The 20,068-nt window shown below is 42.6% G+C and overlaps 1 protein-coding gene across 2 annotated transcripts in view; it reads left to right on the top strand.

Annotated features, from left to right (window-relative positions):
* LOC106562313 (voltage-gated potassium channel KCNC1) overlaps positions 1-20,068 on the top strand; it is a 47,054-nt gene that overhangs the window by 17,724 nt on the left and 9,262 nt on the right. For both annotated transcript variants that reach the window (XM_045689224.2, XM_045689223.2), the window contains exons 2-3: positions 10,231-11,170; positions 19,668-19,958. In XM_045689224.2, the coding sequence (XP_045545180.1) occupies positions 10,231-11,170; positions 19,668-19,958 (1,231 nt within the window). The remainder of the gene's footprint in view (positions 1-10,230; positions 11,171-19,667; positions 19,959-20,068) is intronic.

The following is a 20,068-nucleotide window of genomic DNA, read 5'->3' as shown; positions in this document are numbered from 1 at the left end:
ATCTCAGTCCAAGCGCTTCTCTGTTCTGGCACACCAATGGTGTAACCAGCTTCCCCCTGAAGCTAGGACAGCATAGTCCCGGCCCATCTTCCAAAAACATCTAAAAACCTACTTCTTCAAAGAGTGTCTTAAATAATCCCACAGCACCCCCCCATCACCTCGCCCCATTTAAAAAATAGAAAAGGATTTTGTGATCTAACTCTTGCACTTGATTTTCCCCTCTTACTAGCTCTGACTTTGCTGTTAGCTACTTTATTGAGGAAAAATCTACTTACTATGACTATCTTAAGATGAATGCACTAACTGTAAGTCGCTCTGGATAAGAGCTTCAGCAAAATTACTAAAATGTAAGTGTTTTGTGTGAGTGGTGTGGGCAGCAGTGATGATGAGGAATGGCACACTGGCACTGAGAACGGGGACCACTGACACACATGCCCTAGGCAAATGTTTTGTGTGTCTGTTGCTGGGTGAGTACATTATCAGAGAGAGCAGGCGTTAAACCCAGGCCATGGGATAGCATGATGATGCACGGCTTCCTTATAATGCTCACTTATTGCTATCCCAACCACTTCAGCCAAGTGTCTGAGTCCTTCAGTATCTCATCATTTACCTTGGTGTTTATCTGCCTACATATATTGTCATTCATGTTACAGTATGTTACACCTCGGTGCTTGAGTCTCAGTAATCATAAGGGTTCTTGAGCTAAGTTAGTATACATAATTCAAGAATCATTCTCTATCATTTCTGTCCTCTCATCAAAATAGAGGCTTTCATAGTCGATGTGAGTAATTTACCAAAAGCAAGGCATTGGAACAGTTGGAACAGAGCCACATTATGTGTTGGCACTATCAAGTCACGTTATTTGAAGTGTTTTAGATAACTTAGAGCCAAACTAATTGATAGACGGTTTTAGTAAAGGCTTTGCCTTTGATATTTAAATATGGCTGGCTTGAAGAAGATATAGTCAAGATGTGCAATTTCTCATTCTTCTTCTTCCTATAGTTTCAGATGACCCAATCTGTTGTGGTTTGTGTATGAATGGATTTGTAAAGTTCATTATAGTGCTGTAAATGCTACATATGCATTCTCTCTCTTCGATGTGCACAGTAGCAATAGTTTCATAGCAATAACCTTTTCATGTTTTATCTCCCACCAGAGACTGCAGTAGTTGAGTGGAGCAGGGAGGGAGGTGGTTGTGGAGCTCTGAGCTAACTCAGCATTCTGAGGCATCATACAGCTTCAGCAGCACATGTTCAATCTCTACTGTCTCTACTGTCTCTACTGGCACTCTCAGATCATACTCTGACAGGGTAATCTAATTACAACCTAATACTAAAAACAGCCAGCAAGCATTTCAACCTTGCAAGCATACTATGGTTACCAAGGGCTGTTACTGTGCTAACAAATGTCTTCCAAAGAAATGTTCAATCCATCAGTTCAATATGACTTCCATTTTACAGTATAAAGGATCTGATGTAGGCTATTTGTTGATTTGTTGGAGAGAAAACCAATATAGTATTTTTTACATTTGCATGACCTTGTCACTAAATGTGTATGTTATATGAATTTTGTTTCTGGACTTGACTGCCTGTATAGCATTAGTTTCATTCATTGGCGATATAATATCATTTTTTATCAATGAAAGCCACTTATGATATTAGCTGCTGATTAAAATGTTTTTTATTACCTTTATTGTAGTTAACAGGGAGTCATGCTGAGACCAAAGTCTCTTTCACAGATGAGCCCTGTATACACATCAATACACATCAAACACATCAATACTCACATCAATATTCACATCAATATTCACATCGATATAGCAAAAACAAAACACATACAGGATGGATGATACAGGAGGGGTTGAGCCAACTGTGGATGAGGTCTTAGCTGTTTATGTTGTCGGTAGTTACATTGGAATGTCTCTATTTATTGACACTGCTTTTAAACTGTCAGTCAAGGCCTTTCTAGAACTGCAAGGGAGTTCACACAAAGGCTAAGCATCTCATGTACTAAAACGTAGAGCGTCTGCTAAAATGACGTAAATGTAGATGGACAATTATTAGGCAAGGCTTGTAACTTGATCCCTACACGGTAAAAATAATGCATGTTGTTTTTAAGATAATTTACTGGCAGCCAGTTACCTGTAAGTTACTGAAGAACATGGTACAGTATGTTACTGTAAATATTACAGGATTTTTTTTAACCCCACGGAGACAGTCATTGATTCACAGAAAACAACATTATCCACCCTCCTCATCAACATGTGAAAAGGTCCCCAGGGTTCTATTTTGACATATTTTGCAGACACTCTTATCCAGAACGACTTACAGTAGTGAGTGCATTCAGTTTCATATTTGTTCATACTGGTCCCCCGTGGGAATCAAACCCACAACCCTGGCATTGTGAGTGCTATGCTCTACCAACTGAGCCTTAGAGCACCTCACACTTTTTCTCTCTTCTCTCTCATGCAGATGCATGCCTAATAACATTTAGGAACAAACTCAAACAAACACACTTTACATGAAACAAATACACTATATATACAAAGTATTTATCTAAAATTACACATACTGCATGTAATACACACTCATAAACAGGCAATGCAAAAACATTGTCACAAACGCATACAGTAAGCACAGAGAAAGGCAGATGGATGGAGGGAAAGGTCGTTACATAAGAGAACGTGACATGCTTTCATCTCTAGGAGGCATGAGTCTAAAAGAGACGGAGAGTGTGGGAGAGGTTGTAGGAGAGAAGGGTCTGGTTGCAGTTTTATTTTGTTTAGCATTGACTCAATGCTGTCTTCTACACTTACAATGGCACTGTGACTGAAACATCTACAGACATAGGATCTTAATTTGAGGCAGTTTGCTACAGCAGGAAAATAATCTTACAGCTATAGGAAATGTGAATTATTATGTGGATTTTTTTGTAGGGGTTGATACATTTTTCATTAGGGCAAATCAAGTCTGAAATGCCAAACTTTAGAAGCCTTTTTAATACTCAAAAACACTACAAGTTTGCATTTCAGCAAAAAAAACAGTGATCAAATTAAGATCCTACATCTGTAACTTACTTCAAACATTTCCTGATTAAGCATTTGATATACTTGACATGTACACGCTTTCTGTGGCACAGTCTACTTTGCAGCCTTTTAACTTAATTACATTGTGTATTCACTATCTCAAGGCATCCTCTCAAACAAACAACATGCTTGCGATGTTGTTGTGTATTGTTAGATATTACTGCACTGTTGGAGCTAGGAACACAAGCATTCTGCTACACCTGCAAGAACATCTGCTAAATATGTGAATATGACCAATACAATTTGCAGAGTAGAACCCACAGCAAAATCCAAATATCTCCAAATATTTTGTGCTCAATACAATTGATTTAATTCCATATTGAATGTTAATATCCATGCAGTATTCTGCTCAGTGGTTGTGTCCTTAAACTAGCAGGTACAGCACACTGCCAAGTGTCACACTCAGACTTACATACAGTATTTCTTATGGTCACATTTCTATCTTTATTAATCTCTGTCCATTAAGCTTCTTATTTAATGGTGTTGTTGTTAATTCAGTTCCATGTAGCAGAGGCTTGGTAGTGAAGCTGCTGGGTGTTTATTTCCCAACGGTATTGCTTCTATAACCATCTCTGATGAGTGTGTGATGTGTTCTGACAGAAAGGCCTGCTGATTGGTTTCCTTGGAGGAAGGTTACATTCTCAGTTATAAACTCAGCGTTGTCCTTGGATCCCTCCCACTGAAGGGTGAGGACTTGCCAGCCCAGACACAAAGGGGAAAATAACCACCTTCTCAAATAGAGCTGATAGGTGTAGTGCAAGTGCTTGCTTGCTTTGGTTAGTCTGCAGTATAGACATTATGTTTGGGTCGGCGTCAGTTCTGTGCGTGGGATTGTACTGTATGAGTGGGATTGTAGGTAGGTAGTCCTGTGTGCAGGCGGTTCCTTCACCTGTAATGCAAACAGGACAATGGCTCATGTTCAGCACTTCTAAAACTTATTTGCTCCAAACCGGAATAATACAGTTAAATGATCTTAATTTGATCCCCCTGTTGCAGGAGAGCTTTCCCTCAATGCAGGACATTTAAAACTTGTAGTGTAATTGAGGTTTAAAGAAGATTTCTGAAGGTTGTCATTTCCACTTTGAAATTTCAGACTTGATTTTCCCTTACGAAAAAAGTGTATCAACCCCTACAAAAAAGTCCATTAATTATAATCCACATAATATTTATAATTTCCTGTTGCTGAAGGATTATCTTCCTACTGTAGCAAATTAGCTCAACTTAAGATCATACATCTGTACGTTATGTCTTTTGGGTTATTTTCACTTGCCTATTACAGTGGTGGAAATTTGACTCCCTAATGGTTCATTCAAATGACTTCCTGGCTTTCTGTAACACTGATTTATCACAACTCAACAAGCTAATCACACATCTATTACGGAAACACCCCCACACCCAAACCATGACAACATACAGTAATTCACATGAGTGTGTTATAATGCACTTTGCCTCTCATTTATAGTAAGACACTCACTCATTCATTTTCTGTAAATGTTGTTGATACATGTTCTGTTGAGAACACCAGATCAAATACATCACAATCTGCCTTGGACGATGTTTACACACACAGCCATGCATGCTAACAAGCACATGCTTTCACACACATGCTCAGACACATTCATGCATGCACAAACATTGCTTGTGCTGCAGGTCAGAGGTAAGAACGAGGAAGGGTGGCTCTAATGTTGGCTTAATGTATAATATGATATGAGATTAGCAGTTTGTCTCAAGATAAAGCTTTTAGAGAATGCATTTAGGATACAAATGACGCACATGCCATGATACCACTCTGTCTAGAAGTTCCTCAATGATGTGGTGATCGTTTCCCGTATCTACTGTATATTACAGCACAGTTTCTCTGTTCAGTACCAGCAGTCTATAGGCATTCATGGAATAAAGATAAAGAAAAGGTTACTCAACATTTTTTCTAAGATAGCTTTTTCATTTATTTTCTCTGGAGAGTTCAATTGGACTCATGGAATTTGTGTTAACGGCTCAAGTTCCTTCATTAGTGAACAATATGATACTTTTCCAATGTTCCAGGTTTTCCTCTAACAGCTGCATATCATACATTATTAATAATGATGTTGCTGTATTGATACAGATAGTTGATCGTGTTGGAGAAAATGTTGGATGTTCTGAGAGCAATGTCACATGGACTTAGATGTTGGATATTCTGCACAGGAAGTTGACAGCAGTTAGAATTGATTATCAGTCCAATGACATGTCTCGGTAATTGAGCCCATGCAGGGATGCTGCTGATTTGTTTTCACACCAGTGAAAGAATGGAAGCAAGTCTGTCACCTTTGCTGGGCTTGTGAGAGAAAATGTTGTGGTGACAAGGACAGTAACACTCTCTTCTCTTCCTTCTGGCCTTACCACAACCTGTCTTCATTTCAGAAACCCAACCAGAAGGTTATTTTTATGTGGAGGACAGGACAGATGGCAACAGTCAGTGTGAAAACAAAGTAATTGAATTTCATTTACACTTGTGGAATGAAGTGTTATTGTGGTTGTTGTTGCTGCAGTGACTGTTATGGTTATTGTTTTTTATTTTATTTAACCAGGTAGGCTAGTTGAGAACAAGTCCTCATTTACAACTGCGACCTGGCCAAGATAAAGCAAAGCAGTGTGACAAAAAACAACACAGAGTTACACATAGGATAAACAAAAGTACAGTCAATAACACAACAGAAAAATCTATATACAGTGTGTGCAAATGGTGTAAGGAGGTAAGGCAATAAATAGGCCATAGTAGCGAAGTAATTACAATTTAGCAAATTAACACTGAAGTGATAGATGTGCAGATGATGAATGTGCAAGTAGAAATACTGGTGTGCAAAAGTGCAAAAAGTAAATAAAAACAATATGGGGATGAGGTAGGTAGATGGGTGGGCTATTTACAGATGGGCTATGTACAGCTGCAGCGATTGGTAAGCTGCTCAGATAGCTGATGCTTAAAGTTAGTGAGGGAGATATAAGTCTCCAATTTCAGCGATTTTTGCAATTCGTTCCAGTCATTGACAGCATAGAACTGGAAGGAAAGGCAGCCAAAGTGGGTGTTGGCTTTGGGGATGACCAGTGAGATATACCTGCTGGAGCGCGTGCTACGGGTGGGTGCTGTTATGGTGACCAGTGAGCTGAGATAAGGTGAAGCTTAACCTAGCAAAGACTTATAGATGACCTGGAGCCAGTGGGTCTGGCGCCAAACATGTAGCGAGGGCCAACCGACGAGAGCATACAGGTCGCAGTGGTGGGTGGTATATGGGGCTTTGGTGACAAAACGGATGGCACTGTGATAGACTGCATCCAGTTTTCTGAGTAGAGTGTTGGATGCTATTTCGTAAATTACATCGCCGAAGTCGAGGATTGGTAGGATAGTCAGTTTTATGAGGGTATGTTTGGCAGCGTGACTGAAGGATTCTTTGTTGCGAAATAGGAAGCCGATTCTAGATTTAATTTTGGATTTGAGATGCTTAATATGAGTCTGGAAGGAGAGTTTACAGTCTAGCCATCACCTTGGTATTTGTAGTTGTCCACATATTCTAAGTCAGAACCGTCCAGAGTAGTGATGCTAGTCGGGCAGGCGGGTGCAGGCAGCGATCGGTTGAAGAGCATGCATTTAGTTTTACTAGCGTTTAAGAGCAGTTGGAGGCCACGGAAGCAGAGTTGTATGGCATTGAAGCTCATTTGGAGGTTAGTTAACACAGTGTCCAAAGAAGGGCCAGATGTATACAGAATGGTGTCGTCTGCATAGAGGTGGATCAAGGAATCACCCGCATCAAGAGGCAAGAGCGACATCATTGATATATACAGAGAAAAGAGTCGGCCCGAGAATTGAACCCTGTGGTACCCCCATAGAGACTGCCAGACGTCCGGACAACAGACCCTCCGATTTGACACACTGAACTCTATCTGAGAAGTAGTTGGTGAACAAGGCGAGTCATTTGAGAAACCAAGGCTGTTGAGTCTGCCGATAAGAATGTGGTGATTGACAGATTCGAAAGCCTTGGCCAGGTCGATGAAGAAGGCTGCACAGTACTGTCTTTTATCGATGGCGGTTATGATATCGTTTAGTACCTTGAGCGTGGCTGAGGTGCACCCATGACCAGCTCGGAAACCAGATTGCACAGCAGAGAAGTGACAGTGGGATTCGAAATGGTCAGTGATCTGTTTGTTAACTTGGGATTCGAAGACTTTAGAAAGGCAGGGAAGGATGGATATAGGCCTGTAAAAGTTTGGGTTTGTTTCTCCCTGTTTGTGTCTCCCAGTTTGTCTGGAGTGTCTCCCCCTTTGAAGAGGGGGATGACCGCGGCAGCTTTCCAATATTTAGGAATCTCGGACGATAGGAAAGAGAGGTTGAACAGACTAGTAATAGTGGTTGCAACAATGGCGGCGGATCATTTTAGAAAGAGAGGGTCCAGATTGTCTATCCCAGCTGATTTGTACAGGTCCAGGTTTTGCAGCTCTTTCAGAACATCTGCTATGTGGATTTGGACAAAGGAGAAGCTGGGGAGGCTTGCTCTTATTCTCAATGGACTTTACAGTGTCCCAGAACTTTTTGGAGTTTGAGCTACAGGATGCAAATTTCTGTTTGAAAAAGCTAGCCTTTGCTTTCCAAACTGACTGTGTGTATTGGTTCCTGACTTCCTGAAAAGTTGCATATCGCGGGGACTATTCGATGTTAGTGCAGTGCGCCACAGGATGTTTTTGTGCTGGTCAAGGGCAGTCAGGTCTGGAGTGATCCAAGGGCTATATCTGTTCTTAGTTCTACATTTTTTGAAAGGGGCATGTTTATTTAAGATGAGGAAATTACTTTTAAAGAACAACCAGGCATCCTCAACTGACGGGATGAGGTCAGTATCTTTCCAGGATACCCGGGCCAGGTTGATTAGAAAGGCCTGCTCGCAGAAATGTTTTAGGGAGCATTTAACAATGGTGAGGGGTGTCGTTTGACCGCAGACCCATAACGGATGCAGGCAGTGAGGCAGTGATCGCTGAGATCCTGATTGAAAACAGCAGAGGTGTATTTGGAGGGCAAGTTGGTCAGGATAGAATCTATGAGGGTGCCCATGTTTATGGATTTAGGGTTGTACCTGGTTGGTTCCTTGATGATTTGTATGAGATTGAGGGCATCTAGCTTAGATTGTAGGACGGCCGGGGTGTTAAGCATATCCCAGTTTAGGTCACCTAACAGAACGAACTCTGAAGATAGATGGGGGGCAATCAATTCACATATGGTGTCCATGGCACAGCTGGGAGCTGAGGGGGTTCTATAACAGGTGGCAACAGTGAGAGACTTATTTCTGGAGAGATACATTTTTTAAATTAGAAGCTCGAACTGTTTGGGCATAGACCTGGAAAGTACGACAGAACTTTGCAGGCTATCTCTGCAGTAGATTGCAACTCCTCCCCCTTTAGCAGTTCTATCTTGTTGTTATTGTTATTATGTTCTATCTTGTTATTGTGCTGTGGTTGTTGTTGTCAATGTCTAGTGTGTGTTGCATGTGTGTCAGAGAATGAGAGTGTGAGTGTGAATGAATGTGTGTTTCTAAGAAAGACATCGCAGTGGTTTTTTTTGTCTTTCACACATCACTCTCCCAGTCTTGTGTGCCGTCATCTCCAGGCCTCTGCTGCCTTAGGCGGGTGGAGGTGGCATATCTAATGTAACCCTTTATCTGTTTCATTAGTACACATTGCAGTAGAGCCTGCAGCTTGCAAAGCCTTCAACAACAGTAGACCATATCAGAGTGAATCGCTCTAGCAAGGTTTCTTTAAAAGTAATGAATTTCTCTCAATTTAATGAGTCAGTCAGACTGTCTGTATTGTCTTTTCTGTCTCTGATTCTGTATCTGATTGTATCAGTGGGACACAAGGTACATTTACTACCCTGAATGAAACCTACTGGAAAAAGGTACTGCATAGGGTTCAGTGTAAAGTGTTAACTGGGATAGGTTTTTTGTGCCCTTTTCCATTATACAAGCGTCTCAACGGTCACTGGAGGTTAACACCCTAGTTTGCTTCTTTTGTCAATGAATCCATTCTCCTGAGAGGTTGTTGTTGTTATTGTAAGTATCAGGGTTGTAAGGTGTGCCTGTACTATACCGTAAATTCCTGTTTGGAGTTGAAAAGATCAATTTGATTTATATTTTATATTGACATCGCTTTGACTCAGTTTGTTGAAGGTCAAGGATGTTGGAAGTTGTGGACCATGCACAAAAATAACTGAGGTGCACTCGTCTTAGAAAAATAACCTAATTGTCATTTGTTCTTCTATAATGTAATCACTAAGCCCTTCATGTCCAGGTAGGACCCTGGCTCTATCACTACTGTACTGTGGTTGTAGTGTATGTGCCTGGCAGTGCCTACCTCCTCTCAGACCTGGACCTTTTTAAAGATACAGGCCGGGATCTTAAGCAAAACAAATTCTTAACATAGTGTTCAAGTTTGATTTGTAACATATCACACAAATTGGATGATGTAGTATACAATTGGATGATGTAGTACACAAAAAACTGGGACCTGTTTTGGCTCACGAGCACCACTTTCAAAACTACTGGCTGAAATTATACAAAAGTTCTGGAGCATCGCTATAATATTCCAGTGGTGTTAAGTGGAGTTATGCAACCCCATCAGCCTCTTCTGGCAGCAGCAGTACTGCTGTCATCCCTAATCTATGGGCAGCAGTGTATATCTGCCTATACATTAAGGACTATGCATTAAAGCACCATTCAAAATTGATGAGGTGGCACCGTCACATGTTATCGTTTGGGCCAGATGCCATGGTGAACACAGTGCCCTCCCGGAAAAAATACCTTAAGTGCTGGCGCAAAAGCTGACCCAGAAACAAGCTTTCCCCCGTACAGTACATAACGTCCCCCTCTGTCCCTCCCCTCCTCTGTGTAGGCTCCAACAGTACTAGCAACTCTCTTACCGGAGCTCCACAGTTTAGGTGCACGCCCTTTCAAGTGACACACAGTTAAGAGTACTGACCTAGATTTATGTTGTAGAACTGAAGAGAGCTGTGGGGGAGTTCTAGTGCTCTGTTCCTTCACGTTTGTATTCTAAGCTCCCTCGCTTATAATCTCTCCCTCTCTCTTTCCCTCTCCCTCCTTCTCTCCCTCCCTCTCATCTCTCCCCTGCAGTGGATAGCCTTCGCCTCCCTGTTCTTCATCCTGGTTTCCATCACCACCTTCTGCCTGGAGACACACGAGGCCTTCAACCCCATCATCAACCGGACGGAAATTGACCCGCTGGACAACAGCACGCGGGTCTACCAGGAGACTGAGACCGTGGTCTTCCTCACCTATATTGAGGGGGTCTGTGTGCTGTGGTTTACATTTGAGTTCATAATGCGAGTGACGTTCTGTCCGAGCAAGCTGGAGTTTTTCCGTAACACCCTCAACATCATTGACTTTATTGCCATCATGCCCTTCTACCTGGAGGTTGGGCTGAGTGGGCTCTCTTCCAAGGCGGCTAAGGATGTACTGGGTTTCCTACGTGTGGTACGCTTTGTCCGGATCCTCCGGATCTTTAAGCTGACTAGGCACTTTGTGGGACTGCGTGTCCTGGGTCATACACTCCGAGCCAGCACCAATGAGTTCCTGCTCCTCATCATCTTCCTCGCCCTGGGTGTGCTCATCTTCGCCACTATGATCTACTATGCTGAAAGGATTGGTGCCAAGCCCAATGACCCCCGAGCCAGCGAGCACACACACTTCAAGAACATTCCTATTGGATTCTGGTGGGCGGTGGTGACCATGACAACCCTTGGCTATGGAGACATGTACCCTCAGACATGGTCTGGCATGCTGGTGGGAGCGCTGTGTGCTCTGGCTGGTGTGCTGACTATCGCCATGCCAGTGCCTGTTATTGTCAATAACTTTGGGATGTATTACTCCCTGGCGATGGCCAAGCAGAAGTTACCAAAGAAAAAGAACAAGCATATCCCCCGTGCCCCACTTCTGGGCTCCCCCAATTACTGTAAGTCGGAGGTAACCTCACCTCACCACAGCACGCAGGACGACACATGGCCCCTGGCCCCACAAGAACCACCAGAAGAGATCTTAGAAGTAAACAGAGCAGGTAGGAAAACTTTCTGCCGAATGTCAATCTGAATCTCAATGAAAGAAAATACATTCTCAGTGAACTGACTGAACTCCCCTGCCTTCACACCTCCTCCTCTTCCTCCTCCTCCTTATCCTCCTCTCTCCACCTCCTCCTCCTCCTCCTCCTTCTGCTAACTCCCCAGTCAGAAAAACAGCCATTCTCCACACCAGGAGCCATTGAATGTGGAAAGGCCCTACATGGCAGTATGTTGACCAGTGACCACTCCACTCATACACATGTCATCAACTCCACTGCCCACTCCCCAGACATTATCAACTCATACCACACCAGACCAAACCTCATCCCACATCAGACCAAACCTCATACCACACCAGACCAAACCTCATACCACACCAAACCAAACCTCATACCACACCAGACCAAACCTCATACCAAACCAGACTAAACCAGACCAAACCTCATACCACACCAGACCAAACCTCATACCACACCAGACCAAACCTCATACCACACCAGACCAAACCTTATACCTTACCCTACCATACCACACCAGACCAAACCTCACACCACACCAGACCAAACCTCATACCACACCAGACCAAACCTCATACCACACCAGACCAAACCTCATACCACACCAGACCAAACCTTATACCTACCCTACCATACCACACCAGACCAAACCTCACACCACACCAGACCAAACCTCATACCACACCAGACCAATCTCCCCCCCAACTACCTTTTCATCTCTACCCTGACCAGTTTAATGCAGTGATGAAAACACCAAAGGTAACACAGTGGCACATACAGTAGCCAGCCATCCTGACAGCAGATGTTAAATAGCATATTTCATCCACTCAGATGGAAAATACATTACAATTTATGAATCACACATAAGACTATCACACCCATACATTTATTATATTTCCTAGTTAACTTATCTGCGTGTGTGCTGTCTCAGGAAAAATACTGCAGGGCTGTGAAACCAGTTTAAAGCCTGCAGACATATTGTTCATTTGGCTGATTGCCAAATGTATTTTTATGATGTATAGACCAGGTAGCAGAATAGGAAGCTTCTCAGAAACTCAAAAATATAAATATTTATTCACTACCGGTCAAAAGTTTTAGAACACCTACTCATTATAGGGTTTGTCTTTATCTTTACTATTAAATAACACATATGGAATCATGTAGTAACCCAAAAAGTTAAACAAATCAAAATATATTTTATATTTGAGATTCTTCAAATAGCCACACTTTGCCTTGATGACAGCTTTGCACACTCTTGGTGTTCTCTCAACCAGCTTCATGAGGTAGTCACCTGGAATGCATTTCAATTAACAGGTGTGCCTTCTTAAAAGTGAATTTGTGGAATTTCTTTCCTTCTTAATACGTTTGAGCTAATCAGTTGTGCTGTGACAAGGTAAGGGGGGTATATAGAAGATAGCTCTATTTGGTAAAAGACCAAGTCCATATTATAGCAAGAACAGCTCAAATAAGCAAAGGGAAATGACAGTCCATCATTACTTTAAGACACGAAGGTCAGTCAATATGGAACATTTCAAGAACTTTGAAAGTTTCTTCAAGTGCAGTCGCAAAAACCATCAAGCGCTACGATGAAACTGGCTCTCATGAGGACTGCCACCGGAATGGAAGACCCAGAGTTACCTCTGCTGCAGAGGATAAGTTCATTAGAGTTACCAGCCCAAATAAATGCTTCACAGAGTTCAAGTAACAGACACATCTCAACATCAGCTGTTTTTTGTTTTAGTAATTTTTATTTCACCTTTATTTAACCAGGTCGGCTAGTTGAGAAGAAGCTCTCATTTGCAACTGCGACCTGGCCAAGATAAAGCAAAGCAGTTCGACACATACAACAACACAGAGTTACACATGGAATAAACAAACATACAATCAATAATACAGTAGAAAAAGTCTATATATGGTATGTGCAAATGAGGTAGGATAAGGGAGGTAAGGCAATAAATAGGCCATGGTGGCGAAGTAATTACAATATAGCAATTAAACACTGGAATGGTAGATGTGCAGAAGATGAATGTGCAAGTAGAGATACTGGGGTGCAAAGGAGCAAGATGAATAAATAAATACAGTATGGGGATGAGGTAGTTGGATGGGCTATTTACAGATGGGCTATGTAGAGGTACAGTGATCTGTGAGGTGCTCTGACAGCTGGTGCTTAAAGCTAGTGAAGGAGATATGAGACTCCAGCTTCAGTGATTTTTGCAGTTCGTTCCGGTCATTGGCAGCAGAGAACTGGAAGGAAAGGTGGCCAATGGAAGAATTGGCTTTGGGGGTCACCAGTGAGATAAACCTGCTGGAGCGGGTGCTATGGGTGGGTGCTGCTATGGTGACCAGTGAGCTGAGATAAGGTGGGGCTTTACCTAGCAGAGACTTGTTGATGACCTTGAGCCAGTGGGTTTGGCGACGAGTATGAAGCGAGGGCTAGCCAACAAGAGCGTGCAGGTCGCAGTGGTGGGTAGTATATGGGGCTTTGGTGACAAAATTGATGGCACTGTGATAGACTGCATCCAATTTGTTGAGTAGAGTGTTGGAGGCTATTTTGTAAATTACATCACCGAAGTCGAGGATCGGTAGGATGGTCAGTTTTACGAGGTTATGTTTGGCAGCATGATTGAAGGATGCTTTGTTGCGAAATAGGAAGCCGATTCTAGATTTAATTTTGGATTGGATATGCTTAATGTGAGTCTGGAAGGAAAGTTTACAGTCTAACCAGACACCTAGGTATTTGTAGTTGTCCACATATTCTAAGTCAGAGCCGTCCCGAGTAGTGATGCTGGACGGGCCGGTGGGTACGGGCAACGATCGGTTGAAGAGCATGCATTTAGTTTTACTTGCATTTAAGAGCAGTTGGAGGCCACGGAAGGAGAGTTGTATGGCATTAAAGCTTGTCTGGAGGTTAGTTAACACAGTGTCCAAAGAAGGGCCAGGGGTATACAGAATGGTGTCGTCTGCGTAGAGGTGGATCAGAGAATCACCAGCAGCAAGAGCGACATCATTGATGTATTCAGAGAAGAGAGTCGGCCCGAGAATTGAACCCTGTGGCACCCCCATAGAGACTGCCAGAGGTCAGGCCCACAGGCCCTCTGACATCAGGCCCTCCGATTTGACACACTGAACTCTATCATAGTTTGTGTGAGATTGAGGGCATCAAGCTTAGATTGTAGGATGGCTGAGGTGTTAAGGATGTCCCAATTTAGGTCACCTAGCAGCATGAGCTCTGAAGATAGATGGGTGGCAATCAATTCACATATGGTGTCCAGGGCACAGCTGGGGCCAGAGGGTGGTCTATAACAAGCGGCAACGGTGAAAGACTTGTTTCTGGAAAGGTGGATTTTTAAAAGTAGAAGCTCAAATTGTTTGGATACAGACCTGGATAGTAAGACAGAACTCTGCAGGCTATCTCTGCAGTAGATTGCAACACCGCCCCCTTTGGCAGTTCTACCTTGTCGAAAAATGTTATAGTTAGGGATGGAAATTTCAGGGTTCAGAGGAGACTATTTGAATCAGGCCTTCATAGTTGAATTGCTGCGAAGAAACCACTACTAAAGGACACCAATAAGAAGAATAGACTTGCATGGGCCAAGAAACACAAGCAATGGACATTCGACCGTTGGAAATTTGTCCTTTGGTCTGGAGTCCAAATTTGAGATTTTTGTCCCAGCCGCAGTGTCTTTGTGAGACGCAGTGTGGGTGAATGGATGATCTCCGCATGTGTATTTCCCACTGTAAAGCACGGAGGAGGAGGTGTTACGGTGTGGGGGTGCTTTGCTGGTTACACTGTCTGTGATTTATTTAGAATTCAAGGCACACTTAACCAACATGGCTACCACAGCATTCTGCAATGATACGCCATCCCATCTGGTTTGGGCTTAGTGGGACTGTAATTTGTTTTTCAACAGGACAATGACCCAACACACCTCCCGGCTGTGTAAGGGCTATTTTACCAAGAAGGAGAGTGATGGAGTGCTGCATCAAATGACCTGGCCTCCACAATCCCCCAACCTCAACCAAATTGACAATTTTGGGATGAGTTAGACCGCAGAATGAAAGAAAAGCAGCCAACAAGTGCTCAGCATATGTGGGAACTCCTTCAAGACTGTTGGAAAAGCATTCCAGGTGAAGCTGGTTGAGAGAATGCCAAGAGTATGTAAAGCTGTCATCATGGCAAAGAGTGGCTATTTAAAGAATCTCAAATCTCAAATATATTTAGATTTATTTAACACTTTTTGGGTTACTACATGATTCCATATGTGTTATTTAATAGTAAAGATAAAGACAAACCCTATAATGAGTAGGTGTTCTAAAACTTTTGACCGGTAGTGAATAAATATTTTTTGTTACTACATGATTCCATATGTGTTATTTCATAGTTTTGATGTCTACACTATTATTCTACAATATAGAAAATAGTAAAAATATTGAAAAACCCATGAATGAGTAGGTGTTCTAAAACTTTTGACCGGTAGTGTTTATATATACTGTGTTTATATAAAAGTTTTAGAACACCTACTCATTCATGGGTTTTTCAATATTTTTACTATTTTCTATATTGTAGAATAATAGTGAAGACATCAAAACTATGAAAGAACACATATGGAATCATGTAGTAACAAAAAAGTGTTAAACAAATCTAAATATATTTTATATTTGAGATTCTTTAAATAGCCACTCTTTGCCATGATGACAGCTTTACATACTCTTGGCATTCTCTCAACCAGCTTCACCTGGAATGCTTATATATATATATATATATATATATATATATATATATATATATATATATATATATATATATATATATATATATATATATTAACAGCGAATGCCATTATTTCACAGTTAACTTGTTTAACTAACATTGCACCAGTGATATCGCACTGTAGAAATGACTGCAATAAAAGAGACAGCCTGGTTGCCTGGAGACCTGTGTGTCTAACCTGTGTGACTCATAGGGGAAGTTGGACAAAGACAGCAGAGAGTGGGGGTTTCCCTCAGAGAACCTATCAATTTTCAGGAAGTCCCTTGGATGGATGATGACTGTGTTCCTCTTTCATGTTTTTCTGCTTGAATGACCAGGCCAGCTGTGGTGAGCACACGCAGCTTTGGGGGATTCTCAGTTACTCACAGGCTGATATACTGTACATCGCCTACTCATGATAGGGATAGGGCCCAACTGATTCCATGGAGTTCCCTCTTCTATGAAATAGTGTGAGTAGTGTGTATTTATGCCCTGCCACGAGGGCCTGAAGTGGCCATGAGTGGATCTGGTGATGGCTCCTTATTTACTGCCACACGTTACGGCCAAGCATCATTCCACGCTACATCTATGACTAACAACCCTCTGAGCACTCTCACACACACACACACAAAAACACTGCACCCCTCGCTCGCTGGCTGTACTCCTGTTTATAATAGAATCCTTTAACTTTATAATGAATGTTTTCTTTGGAGAGTTGTGTATCCAAGATGTCCCACTTACAAGGTGTCTCTACTGATTAGATTCCAACAATACTATTCAGTGATAGTTATTTGTTTGTAACAAACACATTTAGATTACCTTGACTTCTATCTGCACCTTTACTTTGCAGCCTGTCAGATGGCGTCTACATTCTGAGCCATCAGGGCCTGTCATCTGACCTGACTCCCTGCAGAGAGAACAACCAGAGGTGACATAATGACTTGTCTCCTGGAGGAGAGAGGAAAAACATTAACAAGGGTCAAACTTCCTGACTTTGCCTAGTCATATGATACAGGATGTGCATAAGTCTCATTACTTCTATGATCTTGACCAATGAGAGTTAGAGTTTCACCAGGCACTGCCATAATGTACGTTCTCTGGAGGTGGTAAAAACAATGATTGTTTTCACCTTCCCAACATCCTCTCTCATTCTTGATGTCTCATTTATTTAATTTCCCGCAATCTTTTTTTCTGTGCCAATGCATGTTGCCATGACAACAGTGTCCAAGCAACGCACATTGCACAATAGGACTCAGGTTCTGCCACGAACTGCAGCTATTCACTTGCTTCTCCTATTATTCACAATGGGCTGCAAAGCAGAATGATGAAATAAGCAGCCAATCTGAAACTCATTTAGCACCCAATCAGAAAACAGTTTGACACTGAATGGTAATTTAACAGACAGACATTAGAGCAACACTTTACATTACATGAACATTATTACAAAGTTACTTTAAGGGATACATGTATGTAATAACACATGAATACACACACATTCAGGAACATGCTGAGCATGGGCCCTCAAGATGGGTTGGGTTCAGCTCAGGAGGAAATTAATAATGTGTGTAGAATGTTGTGATTCTGGCATATAAGTTGGCATTCTCTATATATGGCCTCCTATGGAGTGAGAACTCTGTCTGAGTCCTCCAGTCTTTGAACAAGAGGCATGGGCTGTTTGATTAGGATGAGGAATAGACTAGGATTGCCAAATATGCAATGCGTCAATTTAGTTTTTACAGCAGTCTACACTATCTATAGAGCTCACTTTCCCTGAAAAAGAGAGCTGGGAAAGGTTACATAACTTTTAAAGTGCTGTACTGTACTCCTCATAAAGCTGGTCCCTTGAGCAGTTGATGTGATCCTCGGGTCTCTGTATCCCCTCACTCACAGAGGTCCTAGACCTCTCAATTAACACACACACACACACACAAACACACACACACACACACACACACACACACACACACACACACACACACACACACACACACACACACACACACACACACACACACACACACACACACACACACACACACACACACACACACACACACACACACACACACACACACACACACAAACAACGTAGCTACTTGCTTATTTATGACATCTATTACTTAGTTGCATACTTGAATATGGTGTGTGCTTATTGTTTCAAAGTTTAAACAGATGAACACATCTATTTTTACTAATCAATGTCAAAACACACAGACAAACATTAAGGGACCAGTGGGGAATTGACCCAGTGAAATGCCATTGGAATGACTATGAGAGTGCAGTTCCAGTCAGCAAGCCAGTGCAGTAAAAAAAAAAACACCCTCTGAAATGGCTGTCATCATTTATTCAGTGAGCTGTTTTTAACCACACGTGCAACACAGACACTTCTGGACCAGGTCCGCTAACTTACATACAGTATCTTGCTGTATATCTCTTCTGTGGTTGTGCAGTGTGGTAACACATTTGAATTTGAAGTGATGAGTATGGTTCTGCGAGAAATGTTGTTAGTGCAGTAGAAAGTAGAGAGTAAGATGGCTTCAGGCTGTAGTGATGGCTGACCAAAATGACCAGAATGCATCATGCTTCTTTTGGAAGTGTTGTCCTCCACGATGCCAGTGATGGACAGTTCTCAGTGATATGGTCATTACTGCTGTGTCATCTTTACTCTCCCTCTCTTTCCCGTAAAGAGGCACCATCTGGACAAATCCTCTGCCACTTCATCACATCAGACATGCACGATTACCAGGCCAACAGCCAATCAATAGAGCCCATGAATTGGATACAGATATCCAAAAGATGAATGAGGGGATGGGGGGAAATAAGAGGGGGATGAAAAAAAGACAAAAGTCAACAGGGATAGGGAGAAGGGGAGGAACAGAGAGGGAAAAAGTGAGGGAGTTAGAGAATGGTGTCTATTCATTGAACTATTCTGAAGAAAGTGACTCATCTCCCACTCTCTCTCCCCTTCTTCCTCTCCCTCTATCCCAGAGGGTCTGCGTCACACGTACAATGGCTGTGTGTGGCTGGCTAGGGTCTGTGTGCTGCCTGCTGCGCTGACAAGAGCAGATGGATTACTGTAATGTGTAATGGGGTGGAGCGTCAATGCAGCAGAGACACCACTGCTAATATCTGCAAGTGTTACCCACAAATAATGTTTTACTACAGCGGTGACAGTGGTGGTCTGGGCTGTGTGGTTCAGTCTGGAGATGTAATGCTTATAAGTCCCACAAGGTTTGACGTGTGAGGCCTGGATGATCAAATGTTAGTGTTTCCTGTTCCATTGTTTTGAGTTGGTCATGCACAGAAGGTAATGGCTTAGAACTCCACTACCTTTACTTACCATACTGAAGATGAAGAATCGTGTTATTTTATTGACCTGTAAATAGTCACTGCTATGTCTGGAAAAGCAGGTGGTACATTTCCAGGACAGGAGCTTGTTAGTTTTGAGAGTGAGGGATTTGGGAAACCAAACAAAGCAGATATTCTGTGCCAAATTGAGCAGCAAGTGTGAAGAGTTTTTGTTTGTTGAAGTTCCAGTGGATGGGATTTGGGGCAGTTGGGAAAGGTCAATGATTATTTGACATTTTAAAAAGTTTGATGATTGTACTTCAAAACTGTGTTACCTGGTTGATTAAAAAACAGCCAAGCTTGCACATAAATGCCGGTGCTGACACATCCTCTTCCACACCATTGAGGAATCACCACTAAGTTCTTCTCCCTCTGTTTCAGCTCCACAAGCTGTTTTTCAAGATCCCAAAGTGAACGGGGAAACATCCAAGGAGTCAGCCAAGAGAGCAGCCAAGGAGTTAGCCAAGGAGTCAGCCAAGGAGTCAGCCAAGGAGTCAGCCAAGGAGTCAGAAAAAGCAGCGCTGGCCAATGAAGACTGTCCCCACATAGACCAGATCATGTCACCTGACGATGGCCAGGTCTTAAGCCCTATTGACCGGTCCGAGCAGCAGCCCTGCTTCCTCCTGGCCATGGGCGGGCGGCCAGGCCACACGGCGGCCAGAGTCAGGAAGGGTACGTAATATGACACACCTAGACACAGGCCCTACATCCGGGCACACATCCCAGGGCTTAAATCTCAGGGCACACCTTCCTCAGTGCACACACCCTAGGGAACACACTTA

The sequence above is a fragment of the Salmo salar genome, chromosome 11 (assembly GCF_965601325.2).
Source record: "Salmo salar chromosome 11, fSalSal1, whole genome shotgun sequence".
Taxonomy (NCBI): domain Eukaryota; kingdom Metazoa; phylum Chordata; class Actinopteri; order Salmoniformes; family Salmonidae; genus Salmo; species Salmo salar.
Note: the sequence above shows the minus strand (reverse complement) of the source record. Positions and strands in the feature narration are given on the sequence as shown.